General features: G+C 38.3%; 1 protein-coding gene across 2 annotated transcripts in view; it reads right to left on the reverse strand.

Moving 5' to 3' along the window:
- Nucleotides 1-1,267: 1,267 nt before the first annotated feature.
- The window catches only part of LOC103701851, a 33,446-nt gene continuing 7,998 nt past the window's right edge, over nt 1,268-26,715 (reverse strand). For both annotated transcript variants that reach the window (XM_008784058.3, XM_039130113.1), the window contains 9 exons: nt 25,848-25,917; nt 19,262-19,307; nt 18,932-19,181; nt 16,097-16,302; nt 15,889-15,963; nt 10,960-11,029; nt 10,785-10,865; nt 3,177-3,256; nt 1,268-1,667 (listed from right to left, as the gene is read on the reverse strand). In XM_008784058.3, coding sequence (XP_008782280.2) covers nt 1,589-1,667; nt 3,177-3,256; nt 10,785-10,865; nt 10,960-11,029; nt 15,889-15,963; nt 16,097-16,302; nt 18,932-19,181; nt 19,262-19,307; nt 25,848-25,917 — 957 coding nt within the window. In that variant the 3' untranslated portion in view covers nt 1,268-1,588. The remainder of the gene's footprint in view (nt 1,668-3,176; nt 3,257-10,784; nt 10,866-10,959; nt 11,030-15,888; nt 15,964-16,096; nt 16,303-18,931; nt 19,182-19,261; nt 19,308-25,847; nt 25,918-26,715) is intronic.

Raw genomic sequence — 26,715 nt, forward strand, 5'->3', positions numbered from 1 at the left:
TCCCTCAAATAGTGTAGTAGGTCCTTTGCTGACTCTAGTGCCTGTGGGAGAGGAGAAGAATAGCACTCCCAAATTGGAACGGCCTTCGGGCACCGAAGGATAAAATGGGTACTAGTCTCCTCAGAGTAAGAGCACACCTCACAGAATGGAGTGGTGCATACACTTCGTCCCACGAGCATCCTCCTGATCAGTAGGCAGCCTCAAGCCACCTTTCATATGAGTAGCGTCATCCGCAAATGAATCCACATCTTTCAAATTCATCCTATATCAATCTACCAAGCTGGATCCCCTCTGAATAGTGTATGAAGATCCCTGGCATGTGGTGCGGTAATATGTATGACACGCAGACACAATAGCAGCGTTGCTAGTTTAATTTGGTGACGTCCTTGGAGTTAATACCCAAGTTTGCGTGCCCGAGTGCCAAGGCTGAGGCTGAGGGCAGTGCTGATAACCATCATTAGTTGGTTAGAGCATGAGATTCAAATGATCTTACAACTAACAAACAAAGGTTGCTTTTCATACCAAATCCTAAATATTATTCCGATGAACAAATGGTTTGCGCGTCCCTTCGCAATGCCTACTCTTGTGATTTTTCTCCTAAAGCACATTTTCACCAATTGCTAGTACCGCAATAAAATGGCATGGAACTGGGGTTTGCTTTCAACATTAACGTGAATTTTGCGCGGTTGGCTTTCACTGCAAGAGCAAGACTAAAAACCTGCTGCTGTCTGCTTTATAATACAAAGGATAGCATTCTTGGAAAATTAGGTCGCTGCAAGATCGTATTTCATAGACTCATCTCAATGCGACCTTACAAACAGAAATTTTGTGTTGGAATATTAAGTTGCCAACCAGGGAGCAAAAATTACTTCAGAAAATTACCCCTACGAAAACATAGCATCGGTCCTTACCTGTTGAATTTGATTTGGCGTCGATATTAAGAAACATTCAGTACAGCAAGACATCGAGGACATCCTTGTACGATGTTAGTATGGTGCTCGGAAAATGAGACAGGTGAAATGGTGGCTGGAAAAGAGGGGGGAAAAGGAATGCACCAATGCTAATTCGCAGCACAGCCTTGCCATCTTGCTTTAAATGTCCCACGGAGGGGGATGAGGGGAGGAGTCTCGGTAATACCGAGATGCCTAAACAAGCAGAGGAAAACAGAAAAGCAATTGGATCATCAAACCATTGGGTTCCAAACTCAAAAGGGCATATTTTGAGGACACCGGGAAATTGGACAGCATAAATATTTGTAAACGGACACGAGAAAAAAAAAGGTCATTTCATAACTAAATTCAAACCTATAAGCATCGTTTTACATGGAAAGAAAACAAATTGGAACAGCCACTGTGTTTCACCAGCCACCTAGTTGCTTTCGACAGATATTACAAGCAAGTTTAGGCTGCATGGATGCACCATTCAGCAATTGAGTTGGATCTCAATCATTTTCAAATGTTCAAATTTGTACATAATATCAGAAAAAGCACGCGGGCACACAGAGAGGGAGAGAGAGACCCCACACAGACAGCCGTAAAAGAAAAAACCTATACATTTCTATCACCTTGTTTTGACAGGTTAGTCAAGCTTATACCTCATATACAAGCATGCGTTCCTCGATGGAGACACGGCATATAGGGCATTTCTTACACCTCTCAGAGCAAGGCCTGCATGATATCAACAAAAGACAATTTAGGATTACAACCAAATTCATGAGTCTCAGTTTCAATTTGTACACAAATTAGCAGACCACAGAACTGGAAAAGGGTCAAGTCTGGGTGAGGTGTGGTTCCAAAGACAACCATACTATATGCAAATCGGATACCAACATTTGTTGGATATGGCTAAAACACATATCAAATACTTATTTTAACTACCCTATAGGAATAATTTAATGAAGCATAATGCTCCGGTCCAACTCCAGTGGATTTTCTTTTCTTTCTTTTTTTCTTTTAGTTCGGGGTGGGGCATTGATGTTGCTGGGTTTTTTTTTCGTTGGGGAGGGGCATCATCAGCACAAGGGGATCACTGCAATTCATGGAGTTGGTTTGATACGCAGTGGAGTTGTGTCAAGCATCAGTACTGCATGATGCATGGCAATGGATCCCTTTATTTCATACCAAGGTTGGTCCCTAAAGCATTTTCCTTCAAGAAAAAACCCTGGATAAGTCTTTGTACCTGGAATAATTTTTTTTGAATACCTCCAGGATAAGAGAGAGGTTTCTTTATTCTCTTGTTCTTTTCCTTGTTTTGATGAATGTTGACATTTTAATGATAGACATTATGGTTGCTTTTAAAGTTCATGGTGTTAACGTTATTGTATGGAGTATATATTGCAATTTTTATATTTGAAGTTGACTGGATGACTGAGTTTGTGGATGTTGACATGTTGTCCCTTATCTATGTCCAAAGTTCATAGAGCAAACCCAACCATTTCAAAGGGGTATATTGTGGTTTTCTTTGATATATATAACTTGTAGGTGGGTTGTCAAAGCTGTAGAAATTACCAGGGCAAGATCTGAGAAGACCATAGGGTTTAACATCATGAGAATCTACAAAGTTCTCCCAGGAACATGGTTTCTCAAGGCCATTGAGGTTGCTAGCATGGTGCTAGAGTGAGATTTGCTAAAGCCACAGGTTGCCAGATAGCAAGAGGGGATAAGAGAGAAGTGAGTGGCAAGAAGAGAGGAGAAAGAACGGAATAGGATCCAAGCACGCGGTCTGCCATCCCAATTGATGTAAAGATAGCTGGAGTGGAGAGAAAAATCGACTGATCAAAAAAAAGGGAGAGAGAGAGTCATAATGATAAAAATGGGAGTACGGAAGTTCGACGTAGGAATTTTAGGTAATCAAAATTATTCTAACACAGGAAATATAATATATATCAATTTATTTAGTATCATATAATACATAGATATTTAAAATTTTTGATTGATTGGACCTCTAACTAGGGTAAGGTAGGGTAGGGCAGGCTACAACCATTCCATACCCGAGTTGCATCTATTTCCATCCTCAAATACTAAAGCAAAGTCCAGATGTACTCTAGATGACTATCTTGTGTAAGGCCCAGCCTAATAGGCCTTGAGGCAACAGCAACCCATTTCTAGCCCTAAAGACCACACAGGCAAATGCAAAAAGAAACGTGATATATGGCAGATTAAAGCACATGAACATACTTGCAAAGAGTGCGGTGCCGGCAAGGAAGGAGGACCATGCATATTTCTCCCTCAAAGCAAACCCTACACAGGATCTTTTCCTGACAAGTGACAAGAATTCATAAGCACCACAGTCTCAGAGACAAAATTCTAGGAATTTAGCAGAGAAGATTGCGTAATAAATGGTGCAAGGTCAAGATTTTAACTAAACAGAAGGAAGAAAAATAAAGGAACTAAACAAAAATGGGTTGGCTTCAGCAACATAACGCAAAGTAACCAGGAAGACTGGACAACTTCTCAAAAACTAAAAAGCAAGCAACTTCGAAAGGATATCTGCAGTAGGAAAGTAGAACATACCATGAAAAGGTAAAGAACGTCACTCCATAATTCAATCACAGGAAAATAAGAATCAGAAAACTTAATTATTCATCATGGTGTTGTCATATACTGAACCATAGTCACCTCGATATTTAAATGACATGGATTATCTTACGACATCATAAATGCAAGTTGACAAGATTCAAAACATAGGCCATGGCCCAAAATAAGGGCATCCTATGCAATTTATTTGATGCCCTAATACGTTGATCTATGTATGTAGATGACTTTCATTCATAAAAGATTGAATTACATTACTGTGCCAGATATTGTCTCGTATACTGGAGCCATGTTAATCAAAAGTATTCTATCCTTGAAATAATGAATCTAAACATAAGTGATACATAAATTATTGGTTCAGTATGTGATTCCTTACCAAAACACACGTGTAAATATTTTCCAGGGATTATATACTATGATTGAACCACCATATATTGTAGTTGTACTTTCAAATTGACCAACACATTCAGCATCAATGTTCCATAATACATCTAAACAATTTTGCACATCATGAATAGGTGAAGTCAGGTATTTAATGAGAAGAACATCCATACCGGCACTGGTATGAGATGAGCATCAACTCTATTAATTTCCACAGAAACATGTTGTGCATGCCTTAACACGAAATCTTCCTTTACTAAATTCAAATATGCAATCAATGATGAAAAATTTTCAACTCATGTTTTGGCATAGCATGTTATAAAAGGAAGCAGAATTTAACAGACAAAATTTGATACTGTCAACAAACAAATCAAGATTTTTTTTGTTGATTGATAAACTCGGACTTTTGGTCATTTCACCGTCTCTTGTTTCTCTTTTTTAGCACTATTTTGAAGGGGATTATTCATAAAAAAATGACTAGGTATTTGTAAAGCTATTAAGAGATCTATTACTTTTAATGTTCATTATTTTACAAATAATAGATCTATTACTTTTAATTTTCATTATTGCATGCATCTTTATTTCTCAGTGTCACATATTTCTACTTGACGTACTAGGACTTCCATGTATCTTCAAGATATATAATCTGACACCAGAATCTATTTTTGCACCCATTCCCAATTCAAATAGTTGTGGTTTAATGGTTTTAGTACTAGTGTAATCGTGTGTTTATGCAATGGTATTTAATTGTTTTGCATGGTATTTTCAGGATGAACACCACAGGTACCTGTCCCAAGTCCAGACAGAAAAATTGGAGGCTTGACAGTAGATCAACAGCCAGTAATAAAAGGCATGTCAAACAGGAGAAAAAGAAAAAAGAAAGAGAGAAAAAAAAGAAAAAAAAAGACCCAAATAGTTGGGATAAGGTTCGATGGTTATCGCTGTCATTGTTTCAAGATGTGTCTACATACTGTATGCAATTTCTCAATCCATTTTGGCTTACTCCGTGTCCTGAGAATTTGGGGTTGAATGGACCTGACTGGTAGCTAGAGCTGTCAAATTAGTGCGCTGTTGGCGAGTTGCTCCTCTCTGACATAAAATTCAGCTAAAGATGGGCTGGATCAATTGATAAGGAAGCCAGACATAAGACAAGCATTTGAGTTCAATATACAAACAAGCTGAACACGAGCTAAGTGCAGCTTGCTCCTTCTCAGCTCAAAATAGCTCGAAATAAATATATAGATAAAAAACATAAGGATGAATATATATTATAATTCATTGTTTAAATGTAAAAATATTTTTTTACCTTCTTAAACCTATTTAATTATAAATTTAATGTTTATGTAACTTCATAGTGCACTCCCATCTTTGCTATTCTGTCTTTTCTTTCTTAAAAACTGAAACCAAGAGGTGTGGATTTAATTAGAAAAGGAGTACCCATAGATGTGGAAGAGAGTAATCATCTCAGCCATTAAATCAAGAAGCTGACATGAGCCTAAGGCTTTAAGATAAAGAAGACCAAAGCGACCCCTAATTCTCTAAAATGAGTGACCCGCTCCTCAGCTCTCTTCTTCCTCCTCTCTCATTGTGATAACTAAAAGTGGCTACGGTGGCAATTTCAAGATTTAGCAAAGCCAGTCCTCTTCCTCACCTCTTCTCTTCTCTCTCTATCAGCATTGACTCGCAGATTTAGCAGCAATGGCTGACCTCTTTTTCACCATTCTTCTTATTTTACTACTGTCCCTCCAGCTCCTCTGCTGGCTGTCCCTTGTAGCTTCCCCAGCAGGGAACCTCATCCTTTGGGCCATATCCCATTCAAGCCTAGTCGATCCAAGTTTCAGCTGGCTCAGTAGGAAAAGAACTGACCTTGAGCTGGATTTCATATCTCAAGCCAAGTTCAAGTTAAGCATGAGCTATTTTCAAACCAAACCGAGCTAAGTCTAGCTTATTCATGTTCGTCTCATTTACAACCCTACTCCTTGGCAGAAAACCACACACCTAATTAAGAGCTATCTAACATAGTAGAGAACATGAAACATCACTGTCCCATCAGACATCATCTTTTCAACCATTTTCGTGATCCTTCTCTTTGACGCTAGTTTCTCCCTTTCATTCCTTTCTACCTCACTTGACAACCCTCTTCTCCTTTTCACCCAAACTCTCTTTCCTTTACCGTTACCTCCTTGCTTTCCTTCTCTATACCCTTTTGCCCCGCACCACCATGTCCTTTTCTTCTCTACCTAATTCCCTCCTCTTTCCCCTTCTTTTTTTCTTTGCCTTTTCTTTTCTAACTCCTCCACTATATCACTTCCCTTTTCTCTTTATTTCTTTTATTTTTCTCTAATTATTTCTATCTTTATTTCCAAGAATCAGAATCCACTTCAGCAAAAGTTAGAATTTTTGACTGAACCCCTGCATTAGACACCTCTTTTCAAATTGACAACAACTAGCAGCCTACATCCTATAGACACTGGAGGATTTATGACTTGCGATGCTCTTTGGGTGCTCTTTGGGTATTCTAGATCCATGCGCATCATAAGACAAACTTGTGATATCTTGGTGGATGGTGGGGGTAATTTATTGTCTTAAAGAGCATGTGGCTACCCATACAACACCACCACACTTCAGAAAATCAACATCCGGGGAAAAAAACTTATTTGGCAACTTGGACAAATCTAACAGTTACACAATGCAATGAAGTTTGAAGGGCTCCAACCAACCAAATAAACAAATTGGATCACATGGGAGTATCATTGGGTCCATCTAGTGGTAGGCCAAGTGTTGCTCTAGAATTAAAATTATGTCAGGAAGAGCTTCATGGTGATAGGGTTGGCTTCAAGTTAAATTAACGGACAACTCTTAAAAGCATCTGCAAGTTAAATTTGAGTCAAATTAAGTAATAACTAATAAGAATTCAAGTTTTTATGTCATAAGTGGATCTCTAGAAATCTTGGTGTTAGGGAACCTTTGTTTAGGCACCACTTCAAAAGTTCTGGGTCAAACTTTTTTGTTAGCTTTTCGCTAGATTGTAGAGGGCTCCATGGAAACCCTCCTTTCTTGCAATGGACTCCATAAAAGCCACTCTATCTAGTCCTTATTTAATCTGTTTCCCCTTTAAAACCAGTCCATCAATGCACATCTACAAGCACCATATTCTAGACTTGAAGAGAAAATCTTCTCTTATATCATATTCGGGGGAAAAGCAGAATAACTTCTTGAACTCCTGATAGTAGGCTCCACATAAGAAATGAGCATCAAAAATTATTACTTGCACTATTTCTTGGTTCCATAGCTCAAATTTCCTTGAACATTGACTTATTTTGAGGAGGTATAAATGGGGAAAATTTCAATTAATTCCTTATATTTTTAACAAAATCGAAAACTCTCTAGATAGCTAAAGTCGGGCAACAAGTGGCTTCATAATGAAGAAACTTAAAGAGGTGTCCCTTACCCCTTTCGTAAAATCTGAAACATGGATATCGTAATAGCATAAATTCATGAATCCAGCCAGGTACACGAAGTGATAATTAGTCACACAACTAAGTTCTAGTTGCAAAAATGCATGAAATATTCATGGGGGATGATATAGTGGTGTACATATAATACACTAGTCCTGTGGTATATGTTGTATAGAGAAATTGTCACCGACTATATAATTAAGCTCTAAGGAAATCCCTTTGAACCAAGTTTGGTTGTATTCGTACCGAGACCCATATTGGTTGCCTGGCGTGTTGTGCTGTTCCGAGCCGTACCGATAGAGAGAAAGCCGGCAAGGAAGGGGGAGAGAGAGGAGAGAGAGGGAAAGTGAGCGAGAGGGAGAGGGAAAGGGAGGGGGAGAGAGGGCTCGAAAACCCTCACTCATTCGAGCCCTCTCTCAACCTCCAAAATAGATCGAGTAATAGATCTTCAAGTAGGTTGTGCAGGTTAAGAGGATAGACCAAAATATCAAGGGTATAGGCCGAGTGATTGTGGTATAGACCAAGAAAAATAAGGGCTATCGGCCCAGGATTAGAATACTAAAGAGCAGAATCCAAGGATGATCATTGCCATATCCATGACATGGGAGGATAGTCGACCTGCCCAAAAAGTGAGAAGAGAAGAATAGTGGCGCTACCTACCATGCATGGGAATAGTGTACCATGTGGCATACTAGCAAAGACAAGAGGCAGAACTAATTAATGGCACCCATCTTGCCACTAACCAGAATATGAGTGGAGTGGTAGCACTACCTACCACTCTTTGCAATAGCAGCCCATATGGCACGCAATGGCAAGGACAAGTATCAAGGTAGTTAATGAGGGTCGCTAATAAATATCATATTGTAATGCTAAAAGTAGAGCACCATTCAACATATCAATGAATTCAATTTATCTTTAATTATCTTTATCATTACTTTTCCTCGCTCATAGTTTACCAAAAGGACTCTACCCTTAGGAGTAGCAATAACAATAATAGATTGCTTCAATCATAGCCCTAGCTACACCCTATCCTATCCAATCCATCTTTCGAATGGACAGAGTGATAATAACGAAAATCCTTGATGATCAAGATAACTAGACCCATGCTACTTTTATCATCTTCCTTCGATCATCCTATTTCAGGCTAATTCAATGCGGGTGAAGCACCTGCGCAACTACCCCAGCTTTGCCACTAGCTTGTGATCCCATCTCAACAGCAAAGAGAGAACATTATCACATGTGTTCTCTAAATCAATGAAAATCATATGAAGATCTTGTCTCCTTTCTCTGTATTTCTCTATTAACCTTCGAAAGAGAAAAATAGTCTCTGAAGTCGACCTTCTATGCTAGCTTCCAAAGTCGACCTTCTATGCATAAAATTAAATTGGTTTTTCGATATTTTGTATCACACCTCAATCTATGCTCAATCATTCTCTCCAAAAATTTTATAAAATGGCTCATGAGTTTAATACCACGATAGTTAGAATAATTTTGAGCATCACCTTATTCTTCAAATCGGTAATATAGCACTCTTCCTTCATCCATCTGGCATCTTCTTAGACTTTAAAATCTTATTAAACAGATTAATCAAACAAGTTACTCCTACATCACCTAAATACTTCCAAAGCTCAATCGAAATTCAATTAGGACCAACCACTTTTCCTATTTTCATTTTTTCACAACCTCCCTTTACCTCAGATGCTCTACTTTTACATGTACACATAACATTTCCATCCTCCATGGAACTAATAAGACATTCTAAATTGTTTACATGACTTTCATTGAATAGCTTATCAAATAACGCCTCCATCTTCCTTTGATCTTGTCTTCCTTGATCAATTTTTTTGTATTTCCATCTTTGATGTATTTAACTGAAGTCAAATCTCTAGTTTGTCTCTCATAGTCTTGCAATCTTATCATTATCTTTCTCCCTCCTTAGTTTCTTGCGATATAACTCTTCATATGCTTTGAATCTAGCCACTCATATCGTCTTCTTAGCTTTTTTTTTCTTAGCCACCTTATAGCTTTCAAATACTTCTCTATTCCTACATTTAGGTAGTCTTCTATAGCATTTTCTTAGCCTCAATCGCCAATCGAACTATCTTATTCTACCACTAAGTTGTCTTACTGGATAACTATTTTTCTTTCAATACTCCTAATACCTCCATAGCCACTTTCTTGATACTGTTAGCAATCTCCTACATGGCATTGATTTTCCCATCTAAATCCCACTTACCTTCTTTAAGCATTCTATCCTTAAAAGCCATTTGTTTCTCTCCTCACAAATTCCACCTCCCAATCTTCAGGTTCTTATTTTCTTTAGCCCTTCTCTTTCATTTCCTAATACACATATCCAAAAGTATCAATTTATGTTGGAAGGTAAATTCTCACCCCGTATAACTTTACAATCTTTACACAAAACTCGATTAGTCTTTCTAGTAAAGAAGAAATCTATTTAACTAGTATTCTGCCTACTTTTAGAAGTTATCAAGTGAGAGTCCTTTTTTTTAAAGAAAGTATTAGCAAATACTAGGTCGTATGCCATCGTGAACTCCAAAATGCAATTTCCTTCCTTGCTTCTATCTCCGAAACTGCAACCTCCATTCACCCTTTGAAAATCTATATTATATTTTCTCACGTATCCATTCAAATCTTCCGGATAAATATCTTTTCGCCACTAGAAATCCACCAGAGTTTAACATGTTTGAGCATATCTCTATATGGATGTCTTAAATCGGACGTTTTTATAGCCCATATCTAGACTGGAATTTGTAAGTTGAGTGTTAAAAGAGCAATTCTTCCATATTGGAAGCTAATATCAAATATTTACCCATTTTAGTGGTTAATATCATTAGGGCCTCATTTTAAATAATAGAAAAGCCTCAGAAAGACATTAGATTAGTCTGATGAAGGAAACTGTGTGAGATCAAATGCAAGAAGATCAATGCATGTAAAAAGTCCATTGAAAAATAATCAAGCTAATAGAGCACTCAAGGGAAATGGACAGTATGCTAAGATATCCATACGCTAACGAAAAAAACACAGAACGGCAAGAAATAATTTTTTTAGGGGCTGTTTAATTATCAATCAGTCTCATTAAGGAAACATTGTATAATCCATGGAACAAGTTTTATGAAAGCAAGGGGAGAGTGGTCATTCCTAAATTCATATTTAAAATTTATAGCCAGTTAATTTTTCCCAAAAAAAAACACGTTTTCAGTTTAAAGAAAATAAACAAATGTTTTCATAAAACTCGTTCACTTTTGGTTTTATGTGACCTTGTTCAATCAGAACTTGAAAACAAAATAGCTTTCCAAATTCTATGATACAAGGGGACTACAGCAGATCAGATTCCATAGCAGTGAATAGTAATTAATTCCATAAACTTTTAAGTCAGGCTAAGAAGCATTACATGTTGGAGCCTTTCATACTCTTGCTGGCTATACTTTGTGATTTCAGATTGTTCTCCCAAAGCTGCTTGTAATCTCCAAACCTTATTTAAAGAAATAGTGGAAATAAAAATAAAATAAGTTTTTGAAAAGAATGTAGTATATCAAAATAACACAATGGTAAGTGTAGATATGCACCTCTTCAGCAAGATCCTTCTTAGGCATTTTCTTCACCACCTCAGGTGGGTAACCACAGAAAGTGTTATAACTGCATACCGCATTGAATAAACATCAGAGAGACGCTAACTACAAGTGGCTCTGGGATTACATAATCTGTAGATCCACAGAGATCATGACTGGCCCTCCCCAATAAAAAGTAAAGAAAATAAAAGAATAAATTTCTATATTGCCCGATATTGGCATTGGCAATGGACCTAGAGAGAGACAAATCCAGGATTCTTTTCTCGGTGGGGGGTTTGGGGGAGGTTGACAAATTTCAGTATCAAAAACAATGAAATTCATCTATCAACTAATAGTCAAGCATGTATGAGACATTGCCATGAAATGAAGCTAGTTTTGGAATTGAATCCTTGTGATGGTGCTTTAGGGAATCAACAGAAAATTAAGCATAAATTATACATGGATGTATGTTAAGGAGATAAAATAGACACAATTTTTATCGGTATGGGCATAAACATGTATGGCATGATCGAGTACCAAATAGCATGATTGCATGAAGTAGCCTAGTTTTAGGATGGTAGGGCCCACACGTATGTGGTCTGAGAAATATACTTTGGTCCATGAGACCAAGGTTTTAAAATACAAGGAGCCTTCCTATGCCCCATTATCTGCCAACCAGGTGCAAATTGCCTGTATAATGCTGGATTGAGCCCCAATTGCTTGGTACCTAGTTGGATAGCTATAAAGTAGGAAGGTTTTAACTAGCGGTAGACCAGCAGGGAATCCCACCATTCTGAGTGTTGGGACAAGCCACAATCCCTAGAGTTAAAACAAGACAAGTCAAGAAATGAACAGGGATGGGGTGGAACATCCACCATCCTGACTCTTAAATGTTCAAATGTGGGGCACCCCATTCCATGAAAAAACCGAGACTTTTCCAACCCATGATAGTTAAAACCTTGGTATAAAGCACTTTCCCATGATTAAAAAAACTGAAAAAAAATGTTCATAATTGTCCCCCTCAGCACTCATCAATTCATACCCCCAATTCAAGCATGATCCACCCAATGTCATGCATACATGCAGTTCAAACTTGGCTCGCAAATACCAAGGAGCAGGGATGGAAAAATATGACCCCAACTCGGAAACCTAACCCAACATTATCCTATTTGGATCGGGTTTGCATCATGCGTTTCTCAATTGGAGCAAAGGTCATATTTTTTAAGTCAAAGTTTAGGTCATATTTTTTAAATCAAAGTTTACGTCATATTTGGATCGGGTTTGAGCACAGGACATATTGTTCAAGTGAAAGTTTAAGTGGGTCGGGTATGGGTTAGTAGTAGGGTATGCTGAACCGGTACCGAAAGCCGTACAGGTCGGCGACCGGACCGGTTTAGCTCGTTCGGTACCGTCTCGGTACCGAGCCCGTATCGGAAGAGCCCAGCCTGAGAAGAGGAAGAGAAACAGCGAGCGAGCGAGGGAGAAGGAGAGCCACGGACTCCTACTAAGGGCCATGGAGGGGCAGCGAAGGCCACGTGGACGCGGCGAAAGCCGTGGGGTCGAAACAGGGGACGCGGCCGCAAAAAAAAATTTGGAGATTTTTAAGTGAAGTCGGCAGAAGGTTTACCCACTTTCACTTAAAAATTTCCAAAAAAAATTTCGCGGCCTTCGTCGTGCCCCCGTGGCCCTCCGCAAGCGTCCGCGGCAGCTGCTTCTCCCTTCCACCCCCGCTCGCTCGCTGTTTCTTCCTTTCTTTTTCAGCTCCGGCGTGCACCGATTTCTATGGCGGAACCATACCGGTAGGCCACTGGTCCGGTAAGGGCTGAACCGGCCGATACAAGCTAGTTCGGCATACCATAGTTGGTAAAGCTTTGACCAAACTTGAGTGATGAGGGTAGAATTCTATTTAAAATAGTTTAGGTAGGGTTCAATCATGATCTTTGGCAAGGATTTATTAAGAGATTGGACTTTCCCAATACTAGTTATTTAATTCATCTTGAAAATGAGTCATTATGAGTTGTACGGACTGGGTTAGAAATAGTAGGTTGTGGTCAAGGAATAAGCCTTGCAAGTTAGACTATGGTATGGGTTAAATGGGTCAAATTGGGTCATGAGCATCGACCCAAGGTGCGATGGGTCAAAAGGTTTCGACTTGATTTTGGATGGGGTTGAGTGTGGGTCAAGTTTTCATATGTTGTCAGTCCTACCTTCACCCAAATGAACCTGATATATTGCTACCCCTACCAGCACGTATTAAGGCCACCATTTATAAGTTCAAGATTGATAGGGAGCCGTTATGCCTGATATTTTTGGTAATCATATAGATTATAGTGGATAAGTATGGAAATAATAGATAATAGAAATTAAATTACAGGCTCAAAAATTTTGATATTTTACCGCCTATGTAGAACTTGAAATTTCGTAAAGATCATAACCCACCTCCAACCAAGGCTCTGTCATTGCTTAGAGATGTGATGACATATTATGTGAACTTCGAGAACTAGAATTTCTTTACACTATAGATGAGTATGAAATCCATCTGTGGAAAAGAACATGTTTGAGAACCCCTCCCCACTAGGACCATCTATGAACTAGACAACATCTTAAATACTTTTCTCCACTAGGTTGTCAATCCTAGCATTTAACTATATTACTCACCTAGTTTAATCTTTTTGTAATCACAGGTCCTTGCAACCAGCATGACGATTAATACAATTTAGGTGACTTTACTATTTTCTTCTAAAAGTTCCATGCCAAGTCTGAATGGTACCGAACAATCTCATTATTTCATCATTCTCCCATTGAAACTAGGGCTTTCCATACTATCCATACATTACTTCTGGGGCTGCACATTGCCCTAGATCAACTTGAGAACCAAACCAAACAGGCCCACTGGGTCTTATTGTTTGGGCTCGCATAGAAATCATTTAGGCTCCAATTCCGTGATTTTGTATGCCTGACAGGGCAAGTTAAGTTCTAGATCAAGAGTTCTGTACACCAATCTAACTCAAGCTAAGAGGATCCTAAGATGTATGATAGATAACATATTCATAACAAAGTTAAAATCTAAAACATATTACTTGTTCATTTACGCTGATCATTACTCGTTCTTAATGGGTCCTCTTGAACAGATCATTTTAACGATTTTTTCAAAAAAATATATATCTAGGTAATCTGAGAATCAAAAGGAACCAAGGTGGCCATCATTCAATATAGTTTAATGCCACTTGGTCTGGTTTTAATTCCAAGAATTGGAGCCCAATTAGGATAAGGTCAGTTCTTGATTGACAACTAACATTAACCAACCAATCTTGTGCACTGCTTGTTACTTCATCTTTACCAAAAGCAACCTTACTTTAACTGAATCGTCAACATAATCAGTACTTCCCCCATGGTATACAATACCGTACCAAACCACCGGTTTGGTCGGTATATTGTACCGTAACGACCACAAAATGGAATAGTTCGTCATCTCAGTATGGTATTTAGCACAAGCTGGTGTGAACTGGTCCTTACCAAGCAAGAACTACCCAAAGTCGCTTGATTCCGAGCAATCCAACCCAGTAAGGGGCCCATGCTGATTCAAGGCCTCAATAAGTAGGAGAGAAAGGGCCTAACGCCCTTTTCTCCCTCTATTTCAAGGTAAGAGAGGAGAAACAGTGGAAAAGGGGGGCGGAGAGTGGAAGGGTGAGGACAACTATTTCCCACTTCCTTTTTTCATTTTTTCTATTACATCCCGTGGACGGGTCGAAATTGAAAAATATTGGAAAATTATGCAAAAAATTTGTATTTGAACATGAAACTAAACATATGCATGTATATTGCTTTTCCAAATTTTTAATATAAATATTTTATAATTTAACATTATACTTAGTTAATTTAACTTGTATTATGTAGTTACACTACTCTTTAGGCATGTAACACAAAAAATTAAAATATACTATATGTAAACATAAAAAATGAACTCAAAACCTATTTTCCACTCAAAACTAAATAAAGAAAGCTCAAAAACCTTGAAAACAACCAAAAAAGAACATTGTTTGATGTATTGGTGTAGCTCCATATGGTATGGTATATTACCGGTACCATAGTATGTAGTTCAGCATCAAGACTACAAACCCTGCTTTCATCACCCTTATGAATGAATAACCCCCCTATCTTCGAATACTAGCATTTTCTTCACTTGGAGATTTCCAAATGTACTTTTCCATTCACAATCTCAGCATGCTTCATAAGCACCTTACCATTGATAAACATGAGCAACCAATAGCCACATTAACTAAATTAGTGGTATAGTCAATACTTTCACCACCCCTAGAAGAAAATCATCTCATAACTCCAGAGTTTTAGGATTATCTTCACTTAGCAATTCCACAATATATTATTCCAGTTTTCCACAATATCATTGTGGCTCAGTATTTGATGAAGCAGCAAAGAAAAGGGTTTATTAAAGAAAAAGGAAAAGAAAAGAAGGAAAATGATGAAGGAAAAGATGACATGATTCCATATGATACTTGTTCTAGGCCAACCTATGAGTATCCTGGTCCAAGTAGGAACCCTTTAGAGAAGGTTCAGTCAAAAACATACCTTTTGGAGAAGCTAAGGTCAACAGGGAGTTCACCTTTTTCTCTTTGTACGAGTACTAGCCATAGAAGTACTCCATGGTGCGGTCCATCAAAAATCATTCCTATTGCTATTCTAAAAGGCTTTTTCTATTAAGTAGTCCATACTATTTCTTTTTCCTTACTGTTTTACAAATTAGAGTCCTTTAAGAAGATGCAAAAATGTTCTGGAAGCACAAGATCTCATCCAAATTAGGCATTCTCCACATTGTAATTGACAGGCTATGAAGAAGTTACAATCAAGCCCATTAGAATTTTTGCTGTCAACTATTATTAGTTCACCTCCAATTACAATTTAGAACTATGTAGATGCAGCGATGCATACCTGGTGGCTTCAGCATGAAAGAAGCGAGCTTGCTCTTCTTTGCTTCCTTCATCAATAGACCACCAACCCAGCAATCTGTGTTTCATAGTAAAACATATGGCAAGCATGCAACAATAAACTGTTATGATAATTCCTTATAAATATTTTTCCAGACAATGCATGTCCAGTGATAATTGAGTAATTATCATAACAAATGAAGCAACACTACCTTGAACCATGATGTAGGAAGGCAAAGCAATCATGAGCACTTGATGAAATTGTGAGATATCTATTGCTAACTGATCCACTATGTAGTAAAAGAACAAGCTTCTGCACCAATCTTGATATAGCAAAGAGGACACCGGCACCTTGCAAAAGAAACATTGGCAGGAAAAGAGCCAAAATTGGAATATATTGAGCACTAGGTGGTGTTCCCTGTAACCACAAACAGAATAATCATGACTTGGCTACTAGTTTAGATTACGCTAACAAATAGATTAGCATAACAAACTCTTGTCCACTGCTAAAATGTACAGATAAGGAGTGCATAATCAGCATTTTAAATAGGAATGCTTATTTCTGTATATTTTTACAGTCATTTAAGGAGTGTTCCTAATTTGCAAAACTATAGTCTACTCTAGCTCCTTATGTTGGCCTACTACGCACCCTAAGTCTATGGCGTTGTTGCATAATTTCTTCATAGCCTGTTTGAAAAATCTAGTAGGGTTGGGCTGAATTTTCCATGGGATTCATAGAGTGGGCTGTCTATTTGAGTAAGCCCAAATCAATCCAATACCTCCCTAGCCAAAATCATGTGAGGAGAAAAAAAAGACCAATGGAGGTCTCTTTTTTTTTCTTCCTACGAGCCATGCGAGCCAACAGGCCCACTGATGAGATGTTAGGCTAAGGCCCTATTTGGGGAAGCTTTTAAAGGACCAAAAAGCACTTTCTGCCCCTCCAAAAATACTTTTAAATGAAATAAGGGATATTTGGTAAAAATTTTGGAAAGTTGTTTTAGCTTTTCCAGAAAGCTAAAAACAGTTTTTTGGGAGAAGCTCCATTTTGGAGCTTTCCGCAAAAGCACTTTTAGACCCGGTCGAAAAGCTTTTTTTTTAACCAAAATATCCGTGATAAAATATAACAATTACACAAAATATCCCTTTAATCATTGTTTAACCAATGTTATCACCTAGCTAAAAAAAATTTATATTATGAAAAATTAATTTATGCTAATAATTATAATATTTTATATCTTTATTATTGTATTATACTATAAATATAATATTATATTATATTATAATACATGGATATGTTATGTTAAATAATTTAATATTATATTAAATTATTATATTATAGTATACAATATTATATTACTATATTATAATAATATTATATTACATTACAGTAATATTATACTATATCATATATTTATGTATTAATACATATTATATTTTATTATACTTTATTGTATAATACTATGCAATATCCTTTATGGTCATTTGTCATACCAAAAGTACTTTCTCAGTTTGTTTACCAAACACATGTTAAAGTAGCGCAGCACTTTAGAAATGTAGTTACCAAATAGCAAACAGTTTTTTTATAAAAACTCTACTTCAGAAAGCTCTACTTCTAAAAGCTCTACTTCCAAAAGCTCTACTGCCAACAGCTCCCCCAAACGAGGCCTAAGATTAGGATGGGCCTTTAGAAGAATATAGGCTGGACAGAGCAATAGGCCTAATTCCTAAAGAAAATCTAGCTCAATCCTGCTGGATTTTCCAAACAAGCCCTTATTCCAAGCCAAATTATACGAAAGGGATTGATCAACTTTAAAACCTCTTCTAACTTGTTTCAAAGACATATTTAATTATTTGTTCTTTGTTGGAGAATTTGATTATTGGACTGAAGAACAATCTTAGGGTTCATCAGTCTCCCCAATGTCTACATCAGTTATTTATCAAAACTAGGAACCGGCCGGCAACAAAAACAACAATTATTTACTGAACATTAGTAAATGGCAGTAGTTTACTCATTTAACTATTATGTTTTGAAAATGCATTGTATGGAAATTAACAGAAGACAATGTGCTGCACATAGATTATTGAACTTAGATTATCTTGATACTGGAATTAGAGAACTATTTACGAAAGGGTTGAAGGATTAGTAGAAGGGTGCCATGCCAGTACCAACATTATGGAAGCCAGAAAAGCCACAGATAGAAGATCATGATCATCAATGGAATAATGTTTAATTTAACCTTGTTCAATGTTAATCTGATGATTGGGCCTGACAACATAATGCATCATGTGTTCTGGTTATGGATTACAGCAAGATGAGCTTAGCTTAGTTGATTTAACTCAATGCTGAGTTATCAAGATAAGTCTAACAAGGACTTCATTTGTTGTTAATGTGTCTACTACTTGCCAAATGAAATCTAAGTTTGTTTCATAAGAAAGAAAAGAGAGATTTTCCCAATAAATTCTTTATGAATATATAGAAAATGCTAGTTATCTTTTCAAATCAATGATATGTCGCTATTCAGCATGTTACCATATGATAGCTTACATTCTGCCTAGACTCAATGAATACACGCAAAATACAGGATATCTGATAATATCTCATTTCTAGACATGAAGTTAGCTTAAGTGACCAAAATAATGACCTTTTCAGTGTCAATCTTTAAAAAAATGTAATTGATAATTACTTTGACGTAGAAAGCCACATATCAATAGGACAAGAATTTTCGTTGAAGACAAGATAAAGCTGTAGAAATCTTAAATATTTTCATGATTTTCTAAAGTAATTTTTTCTTGCATCTGAATAAATATTTTTAAGTGATTTTTATCATAAGTCCCAATTTTACTGCTAAAGAGATATGGCTGATGAAATTTCACAAAACAAGAACAAGTTTCTACATAAACAACCATAACATGACATAGTTGAAGAAAGCAAGCCTAAGTCATCATAAAAGAAAGTGATATCATTGTTCCATGTATGATGGGCAAGTGTCATCTGTGAATGTTTAATAATTAATATAAACAGCAATAGCTTCCTCAGGTCTACATACCTCTAAGCGCATACATAGCAAAACCTGGAAAGCTACAAGTGGAATTTTCATTATATGGCCTCCTATGTCTTGGAGACCACATAACCTATCCTGGTCATGATCCTCGATTGAAGGAAGCACAAGGCCACTATTCCAATCATGATATCTAATTGCTGTGGAGGACGAGCTTGCTTCTGCATGATGTGGCTGACTATGAATCATTGGATTAGACCACTTTGTACAGACGAGGAAAGCAAAGCACTCTGCAATTCTGTGTAGAGGGCTATGTCAGAAGGTTGCAATGGACACGATAAAGAATCGATTAATTATAGGAAAGCAAATGAATGCTACCCAAAATTTATAAATAGATCCCACCAGCCCAAAGCACCTACATCACCTGCAGTGCATTATGAAGTGCCATTACTATGATGTGTATTATATGTTAAAAAAATTGAAGAATGTAATAGATCTATTTTTAAGTGGCATATTGAAAATTAAAAAACATAATTTCCTGTTTCATTAATTTTGAGCAAATGAAGCAATCTATAAATCAATAAATCAATAAACCAATAATTGATGCTTGACTACAATAATCATATCATAGAGATCATCAGAAGGGATCGCATGTTGGTGATGCTCAAGTGGTTCTCGACAAGAAAACTTTTGGTGGAGAACTGGTATCTGCACTAGTCTAGGAGGCATCTTGAATGTAAGGATGTTTGGGTTAGCCAACGGCTTCCTTAAGAGGTCTTCCTTGCTATACTAGAGCTAGTTAATAACTATAAGCTTCCATGTGACAAGAGTGGAGCCTATCATGCCTACCCTAATTATACTACCGGTCTTCTTACCACAATCTTTCCAACTCAAGTTTGGATAAAATGCAGAAGCCAAAGCACTAGGATGATGATGGGACTGGAGAGCTTGGGAGCTTGGGCATCATCAATCAAGAACAAATTAAATCCATCATCAGATTTGATGAGTCTCTTTCCCAGTGAGGTGTCAATTTCAAGATGGACAATTTCTAGTGGAGGTGCACTACTCATTAAAATGGCCAGCTTTAGTCCACTTGCTGGCAATGAGCTCCAGGCTGTTGCCGCATCATGTAAGGCTTGCTTAGTGTCAAAAGGTCATCATCACCGTGGTCTTGGTCCAATGTATTGATCTCATAAATTTTAAAAGTTTTCCTCCTTGTAGCAGTACCCCTTCATGTTGAGATGTTAACGAGGTGATAAATTTTCAACATGACATTGATGGGTCACTGAATCAAAGCTATAGTTAAGCTACCTAGTACAACAAAATATCAATTATAGACAGAGAGCTTATTTATACCCAAACATACACACTTCCTAATGCAAGATCGAAATTGAAATATGCCCTTGATATGTAAGATTTAGAAAATCCTAGGGTCTGACCAAACTCACCGTCCACCTCAAATGGTTGGCTTTGTGTAGGGAATATTCATATTAGTGAGTTTTAAGTTTCCTAGTTACAGTCGTTTTTAGCTTCAAGTTTACCATATGGAACTATTTGGTTAAGCGGGTTGTTTTTAGCTTCACGTTTACCTTATGGAGCCATCTGGTTAAGCGGGTTGCCCTAGGTTATCAAAGAGTTGAAAGTCAAGGGCTTGAGAGCATGGTTCACAGTATTAGTTTCACCAATACAATGTTAGATATAGTGTCGATACAGGTCCGTCCATGGTACCGACAGTCGGTACCCCCTGCTACCATTAGTTGACTACCAATATGCTACCAAATCGGTACCAAGCAGTACAATCCGGTATGGCAAACCATGCATAAGAGGCATACCCCCATCACTCTTTCCTCTAGACTAGACCTTTTCATGGATCGAGCCGAGACATATATTAACACAATTTATTTAGGCTCGTACCTAGCCTAGCCTTCGGGCCTACTTTCCTAGCCTAAGTCCAATCCTTAAGCTTCAAACCGAGTCTCAATGACACCGGGGAGGTGTTGAACTTGGGCTGAAAACTCAAAGGAGGAAGAATATGTCGATACAGCTGATTGTGGCGAGGTAGAAACCCTCCTATGGCACGTACGACGCAAGATATTTGAACAGGAGGATGGTAGTTAGAAGAGGAGCCCGCCAGAATCTCCACAAATCAATATCTTAAGTATCTCTAGTAGGATTACAAGAGGAGCTTCAACGAAGGTATTTATAAGTAGTACAAGGGGACTCCTTTTTTTAACCTTCCAATGTGGGATTCCAAGTCTTATTCCAACTCGAAGAACCCTACCTACTAACTTTTCTAATAACATCAAAAAAAATTTAAAAAAGGTTTACAAAAATCAGAACTCCATAAAATTAACTATCAAACTTTCATGACAAGATAAAACTCGTGATGGGTTTTGAGACTTGTGCATATGGGACCCATGACTCGTGCAGCCGAGACTCATGATCCGTGCGGTCTCATGTATATCCTAGGCACTCTAGCATCATACTAGGTTGAAGAAGACACCATCGAGTCTAAGTTTTCTTGATCTTCCTGGTCTTCATAGTAAAGCGATAGATCAGCTACGTTAAATGTTGTAGATGCTCCATAGTCTTATAAAAGTTCAATTTTGTAAGCATTGTCATTGATGAGTTTCAAAACTTTAAAAAGGTCGTCTGCTCGAGGAGATAACTTGGCATTCTTGGAAGAAAATCACTCTTTTCTCAAGTACACCTAAACAAGGTCACCTTTTTTGAAGACGACAGATTTTCTGTGCTTGTTGGCATGAAGCTGGTATTTCGTTGTTTGTTGAAGAATCCTTTTTCACACCTCTTCATTAGCTTCTTGATCTCCTTAGCTTGTGCATTAGCATCTCCACTAAATTGGCGCATCATTGATAGTTGCCTAGCGCAGACAACTTCAGACAGACACTTCCCAGTTGCTTGGTTCACCGAATTGTTGCAGGCAAATTCAGCTTGGGCCAATAAAAGATCCCACTATCGCACATGGTTCCCAACGAAACTTCTTAACAAATTTTCCAAACTTCGATTCATAGATTCAATCTGACCGTCTATCTGGGGATGGCTAGCTTAAGCTAAATTGGAGTTGAGTACCTATCTTCCACCATAAGATTCGCCAAAAGTGACTCATAAACTTTGTGTTCCTATCAGATTTGGTTGTCTTAAGAATGTCATAAAGGCGCACGATCTCACGAAAGTAGAGCCCAGCAATCTAAGAGGCATCATGCATCTGTCGGCAGAGCACAAAGTGAGCCATCTTAGAGAATCAATCAACAACCATCATGACTAAACCCTTGTTGCCTTAAGTTCTGGGTAAGCCCAAAACGAAATCCATGCTCACATCCTCCCACGATGCCTCTAGAATCGGCAATGGCAAGGAGTCTGACATTCAGTCCTAATTTGGCAATGTGATAAACTCGACACCATTCAATATGACGCATTGCATCCTTTTCCATCCTTGGCCAATAGAAATTTTTCTTCATAATTGCTACTAACTTATCTCATCCAAAATGTGCAACAGGTCCACCATCATAGGCTTCAAAGATAATAACTTGTCACAATGAATATTAAGACACGCACAATTGGTTACCCTTGAACATGAATCTCTTTTGACGATGACATTGCTGATACGAACCTTCAGCATTAGGCTTCCAAATCTCCCCAAAATCTAAATCTTTATCATATAATTCCTTGACAACTTATAATCCGACAATTTTCAACTACAGTGGAAAGGAGTGCATGATGTCGAACCAAAGCATCTGCTACTCGATTATAGGTACCTGATTTCTACTTGAGAAGAAAAGAAAAAGTTTTAAGGAATTCACTCCTAATGGCACCTGGCAGCTAATTTTATGTCGGGAATTCAAATGCTTGAGCGTCTCATGGTTGAAGTAGAGAATAAACTCCTTGTGCAGTAAATAATAACTCCAATGATCCAAAGCATGTTCGATAGCGTAGAATTTTCTGTCGAATGTTGAGTACTTGATGTGAGGATCCGTGCGGGTGTGTGTTTAGTCCCACATCGGTTATTTGCTGGGTAAATCTTGGATACTTATACAGGATCAAGGAACCCAAATAATACCTTCCAGCTAGCCATTTTGGGTGAGGTCCTGGGTTGTTACACTTGAGCTTAGTGTCATTCAACTTCTCACTAAAAAAAGCAATCGAGCAACCTTCTTAGTTCAGGACGGCACCAATACTAATACCGAAAACATCACAATCAACTTCGAAGACTAGATCAAAGTTTAGAAGTGCTAATACTGGTGCTTTAGTAATCCTCCTCTTTAATTCTTCAAAGCTCTGTTGTGTTTTGTCAGTCCACCGCAATTGATCTCCCTCATGCAGCATTTTAGGCATAGGTTAGCCAGTAATAGCGTCAATTTTGCTAGGATCCACTTCAATACCTCAACTTGACACAATAATTTCGAAAAATACCAATTTGTCGGTGAGGAATTAACACTTCTTCAAGTTGGCGAACAACTTTTGTTCTCTTAAGGCCTAGAACACTTGTCGAAGATGTCTCAAATGCTCTTCCTTCCTCTTGCTATAGATAAGGATGTCATCAATATACACAACAAATCTCCCAATAAATGACCTAAAGACTTGATTCATGAGACGCATGAAAGTGCTTGGAGCCATGGTCTGCCAAACTGGTCCGTACCGGCCGGTTCGGGCTGTATCGGACCAGTCCAGCCCGGAACCGGTACCCGAACAGCGTGAAAACCGATTTCAGGGCGTCCCGAGCCGGTACCGACCAATACGTATGCATATCGGCTGCATGCCGGTCACGTACCGGTGGTGCGAACCGACCGGTTCGCACCGGTACCATTTTTTTTAATCACAGCGCACGCGTTGTAGATTTTAAACCACAGTGCGCGCACTGTAGTGTCAGAGCGCATGGCCCTCCTTCGGGGCAGAGTGCCCCGCCCGCCCACGCGCGGTTCTCCGCTTCGCGCGATTTCCCGCGCTGGGAACCGCCCCGCGTGCAATTCCCCCACCCGCGCGTGCAATTCCCCCGTGCCCTGCCCGCGTGGGTCATAAATGCCACAGAAGCCCTGGCGCGTCCGCGCACGAATGTGAACCAAAAGGAAAAATTTCTACCACGTCCGTGCGCATCCGCCTGCGGACAGGAACCAAAAAAGAAACATAAATCCGGTTCATACCGGACTGATTCCGATTCAAACCGGTCCGGTAGGCGTCCGGTACACCTACCGGTACCGATTTAACGTACCTTGCTTAGAGCATTTGAGAGACCAAAAAGCATGACCATCCACTCGTACAGACCGTCTTGAGTCTTCAAGGCGGTCTTCAACTCATCACTTGGGCATAATCAAATCTGATGATAGTCGCTTCAGAGATCAATATTAAAGAAAATAATCAGGCGATGTAGTTGATCAAGCAAATCATCAAGTCGGGAGATGAAAAACCAGTAGTTGATTATGATCTTGTTATCAACTTGACTATCGATGCACATGCACGACGATCCATCTTTCTTAGGTACCAACAATGCTGGCACAACATAAGGACTGATGCTTTCTTAGACTAGCCCTTTCTCTATAAGCTCTTTCGCTTGATGCTAAAGTTCTTCATGCTCCATGGGACTCATATGATAAGCAGGCTTGTTGGGGATGATAGCACCAGGTACAAGGTCGACGCAATATTGGATCACTCATAGGAGGCAATCTAGCTAGGATCATCAAGCACAACATCAACAAACTCTTCGAGGAGCAACTTGATCGCCCTAGGAAGCTTCATGGACTCCTCTATCTCTTCTAGCACGATCAGCGTATACACAATAGTAGGCTCCTTACATCCCTTGAGGAGTTCAAACTTAGAGGCGAAGGCGCTGGCCTCTGATGGGGGCTTACGGTAATGATCCATCTCCAAGGGTACTACAGTGATCTTCACACCATCCTTCTCAAAGGTATAAGTATTTTTGAAACCATCATGAATAGCTTTGCGATCATACTGCCATGAACGTCCTAACAATATATGATAGGCGTCTATAGGAATAACATTACACCACGCCTCATCTTGATATCATTTTCCAATAGAGAATTGGGCCAAACAATGCTTTGTTACCTTTACTTCATTGTCATTCCATAGCCACTGCAACTTGTAGAGACAGGGATGATCTTTGGTAGGCAATTTCAGCTTGGCGACCATCTGCATTGCAACGACATTCTCACAGTTGCCTCCATCTATGATGATGTTGCATACCTTGGCATGCGAGGTGCACTTTGTATGGAAGCTATTGTGGCGTAACCAATCTTCTTCATCAACTAACACAGTCGTATTCAGGCTTCGGCGAACCACCAAGGCTTCACCTTGATTGGGGCTTCCTCGTCCCACTTGACTAATTGATCTTCTTTCTCTCAACTACAAGCATTTGGCACCTCTCTCTCTCCAGGGTTTGGCCATTTGATTCAACGGTTCTAATGGAAGGTCACTTGCTTGATCACCATTTGATCAAGATTGGACAGTCATCAAGTTTTTTGTGCTATTAATTTATAAATAATAAATGATAGTTCCATAGGAGGGTTTAGGTATTGCATCTCAAAGAATGTGCTTAAAATGGAGGTCATATATACATTAGATTAGGCAATAAACTGGGCTTGAGCCTAGCAATTTTTGTTTTAGTGAGCCTACACAAAGCCTAGGCAGGCATTAAATCAAATGGGCTAGGCTTGGCGCTAAGACGGGCCAGCCCAAGCCCGACGCATTAGCAACCCAAGCTAGCATGAGCACGATAGCAGGATAACAAATCATTTTGCCCAAAGTTGACCTTATCATAGATGCATGAAAAGGGACACGAGCAAATGAATATTTTCAAAGTTCATGAAAACACAAAATGTCATCGTTGTGTTTCAAAAATGGAAAACACATAGTAGGAGAAATATTAAGTAAAACATTCAAATAGTTCCATATAATATAACTTCCAAAACTGCAGCAAAGATAAAAAATTTACCACTTATCTTAAGAAGTGTAAATGTTGTAGCAGCTATCATGAACACCATGGAGATCGCAACCCAAAAGTGCTAAGACATAGAGTGTTGATTTAGCACAAATAAGTTTCAGAAAGTATACAAAAAGCAAGAGATGCAATATAAATATATCTAGATCATAAACATTCTATAATTGAAACATAGTGCATAGCAGTAGCATATCAAGTTAAAAAGTTAGTTCAATATGACTGTTCAAGAAAAATTTGTTCTCAATCACTGATAGCAAGTCTATCACATGAGGAAAAAATTCAGTAGCCATGTGGGGATTAAACAACAAAATTTTCTTCAACAAAAAACTTCATCCATTAAAAAAATTGTAAGAGACTGTCTTGGCAAAAACAGAAGAATAGGATCTGTTGCTGGGAATAAATCTGCATGAAGCTTATACAAGCACCAAATTTTCTGGGGAAATTTTGTTGGAAATATGTAGACTTAATAACATGCCTTGTAAAGTTGGGATCAGAACCATACAACAGTAACAAAGTGTAACATTAAAAAAATTGGCATGTCAGAAACTCTAGAAATCCTTTTGTTGGTGTTTAATATTATTCTGTTTTCTAGTTTCAGATGCAGTGAATGTTGATATCCATGACCTAACTGCATGTTATTTGCAGTTAACATATGGTTGGTTGAGATAAAAGGACCAACACTGATATGAAAGATAGTTCTAAATAATACATTAGTTTAAAAAAATTACAAAAAACACTTGAAACATTGAAAGATTTGGGAGCTATGCATACCTATGCCTTCCCCAGTCAATATCATTCTAGCCTCAGAACTAGTATCCAGATGTCCATAAAAGGAACTGCATATGCCTAGTTAAAACTCGTA

The sequence above is a fragment of the Phoenix dactylifera genome, chromosome 9 (assembly GCF_009389715.1).
Source record: "Phoenix dactylifera cultivar Barhee BC4 chromosome 9, palm_55x_up_171113_PBpolish2nd_filt_p, whole genome shotgun sequence".
NCBI lineage: Eukaryota > Viridiplantae > Streptophyta > Magnoliopsida > Arecales > Arecaceae > Phoenix > Phoenix dactylifera.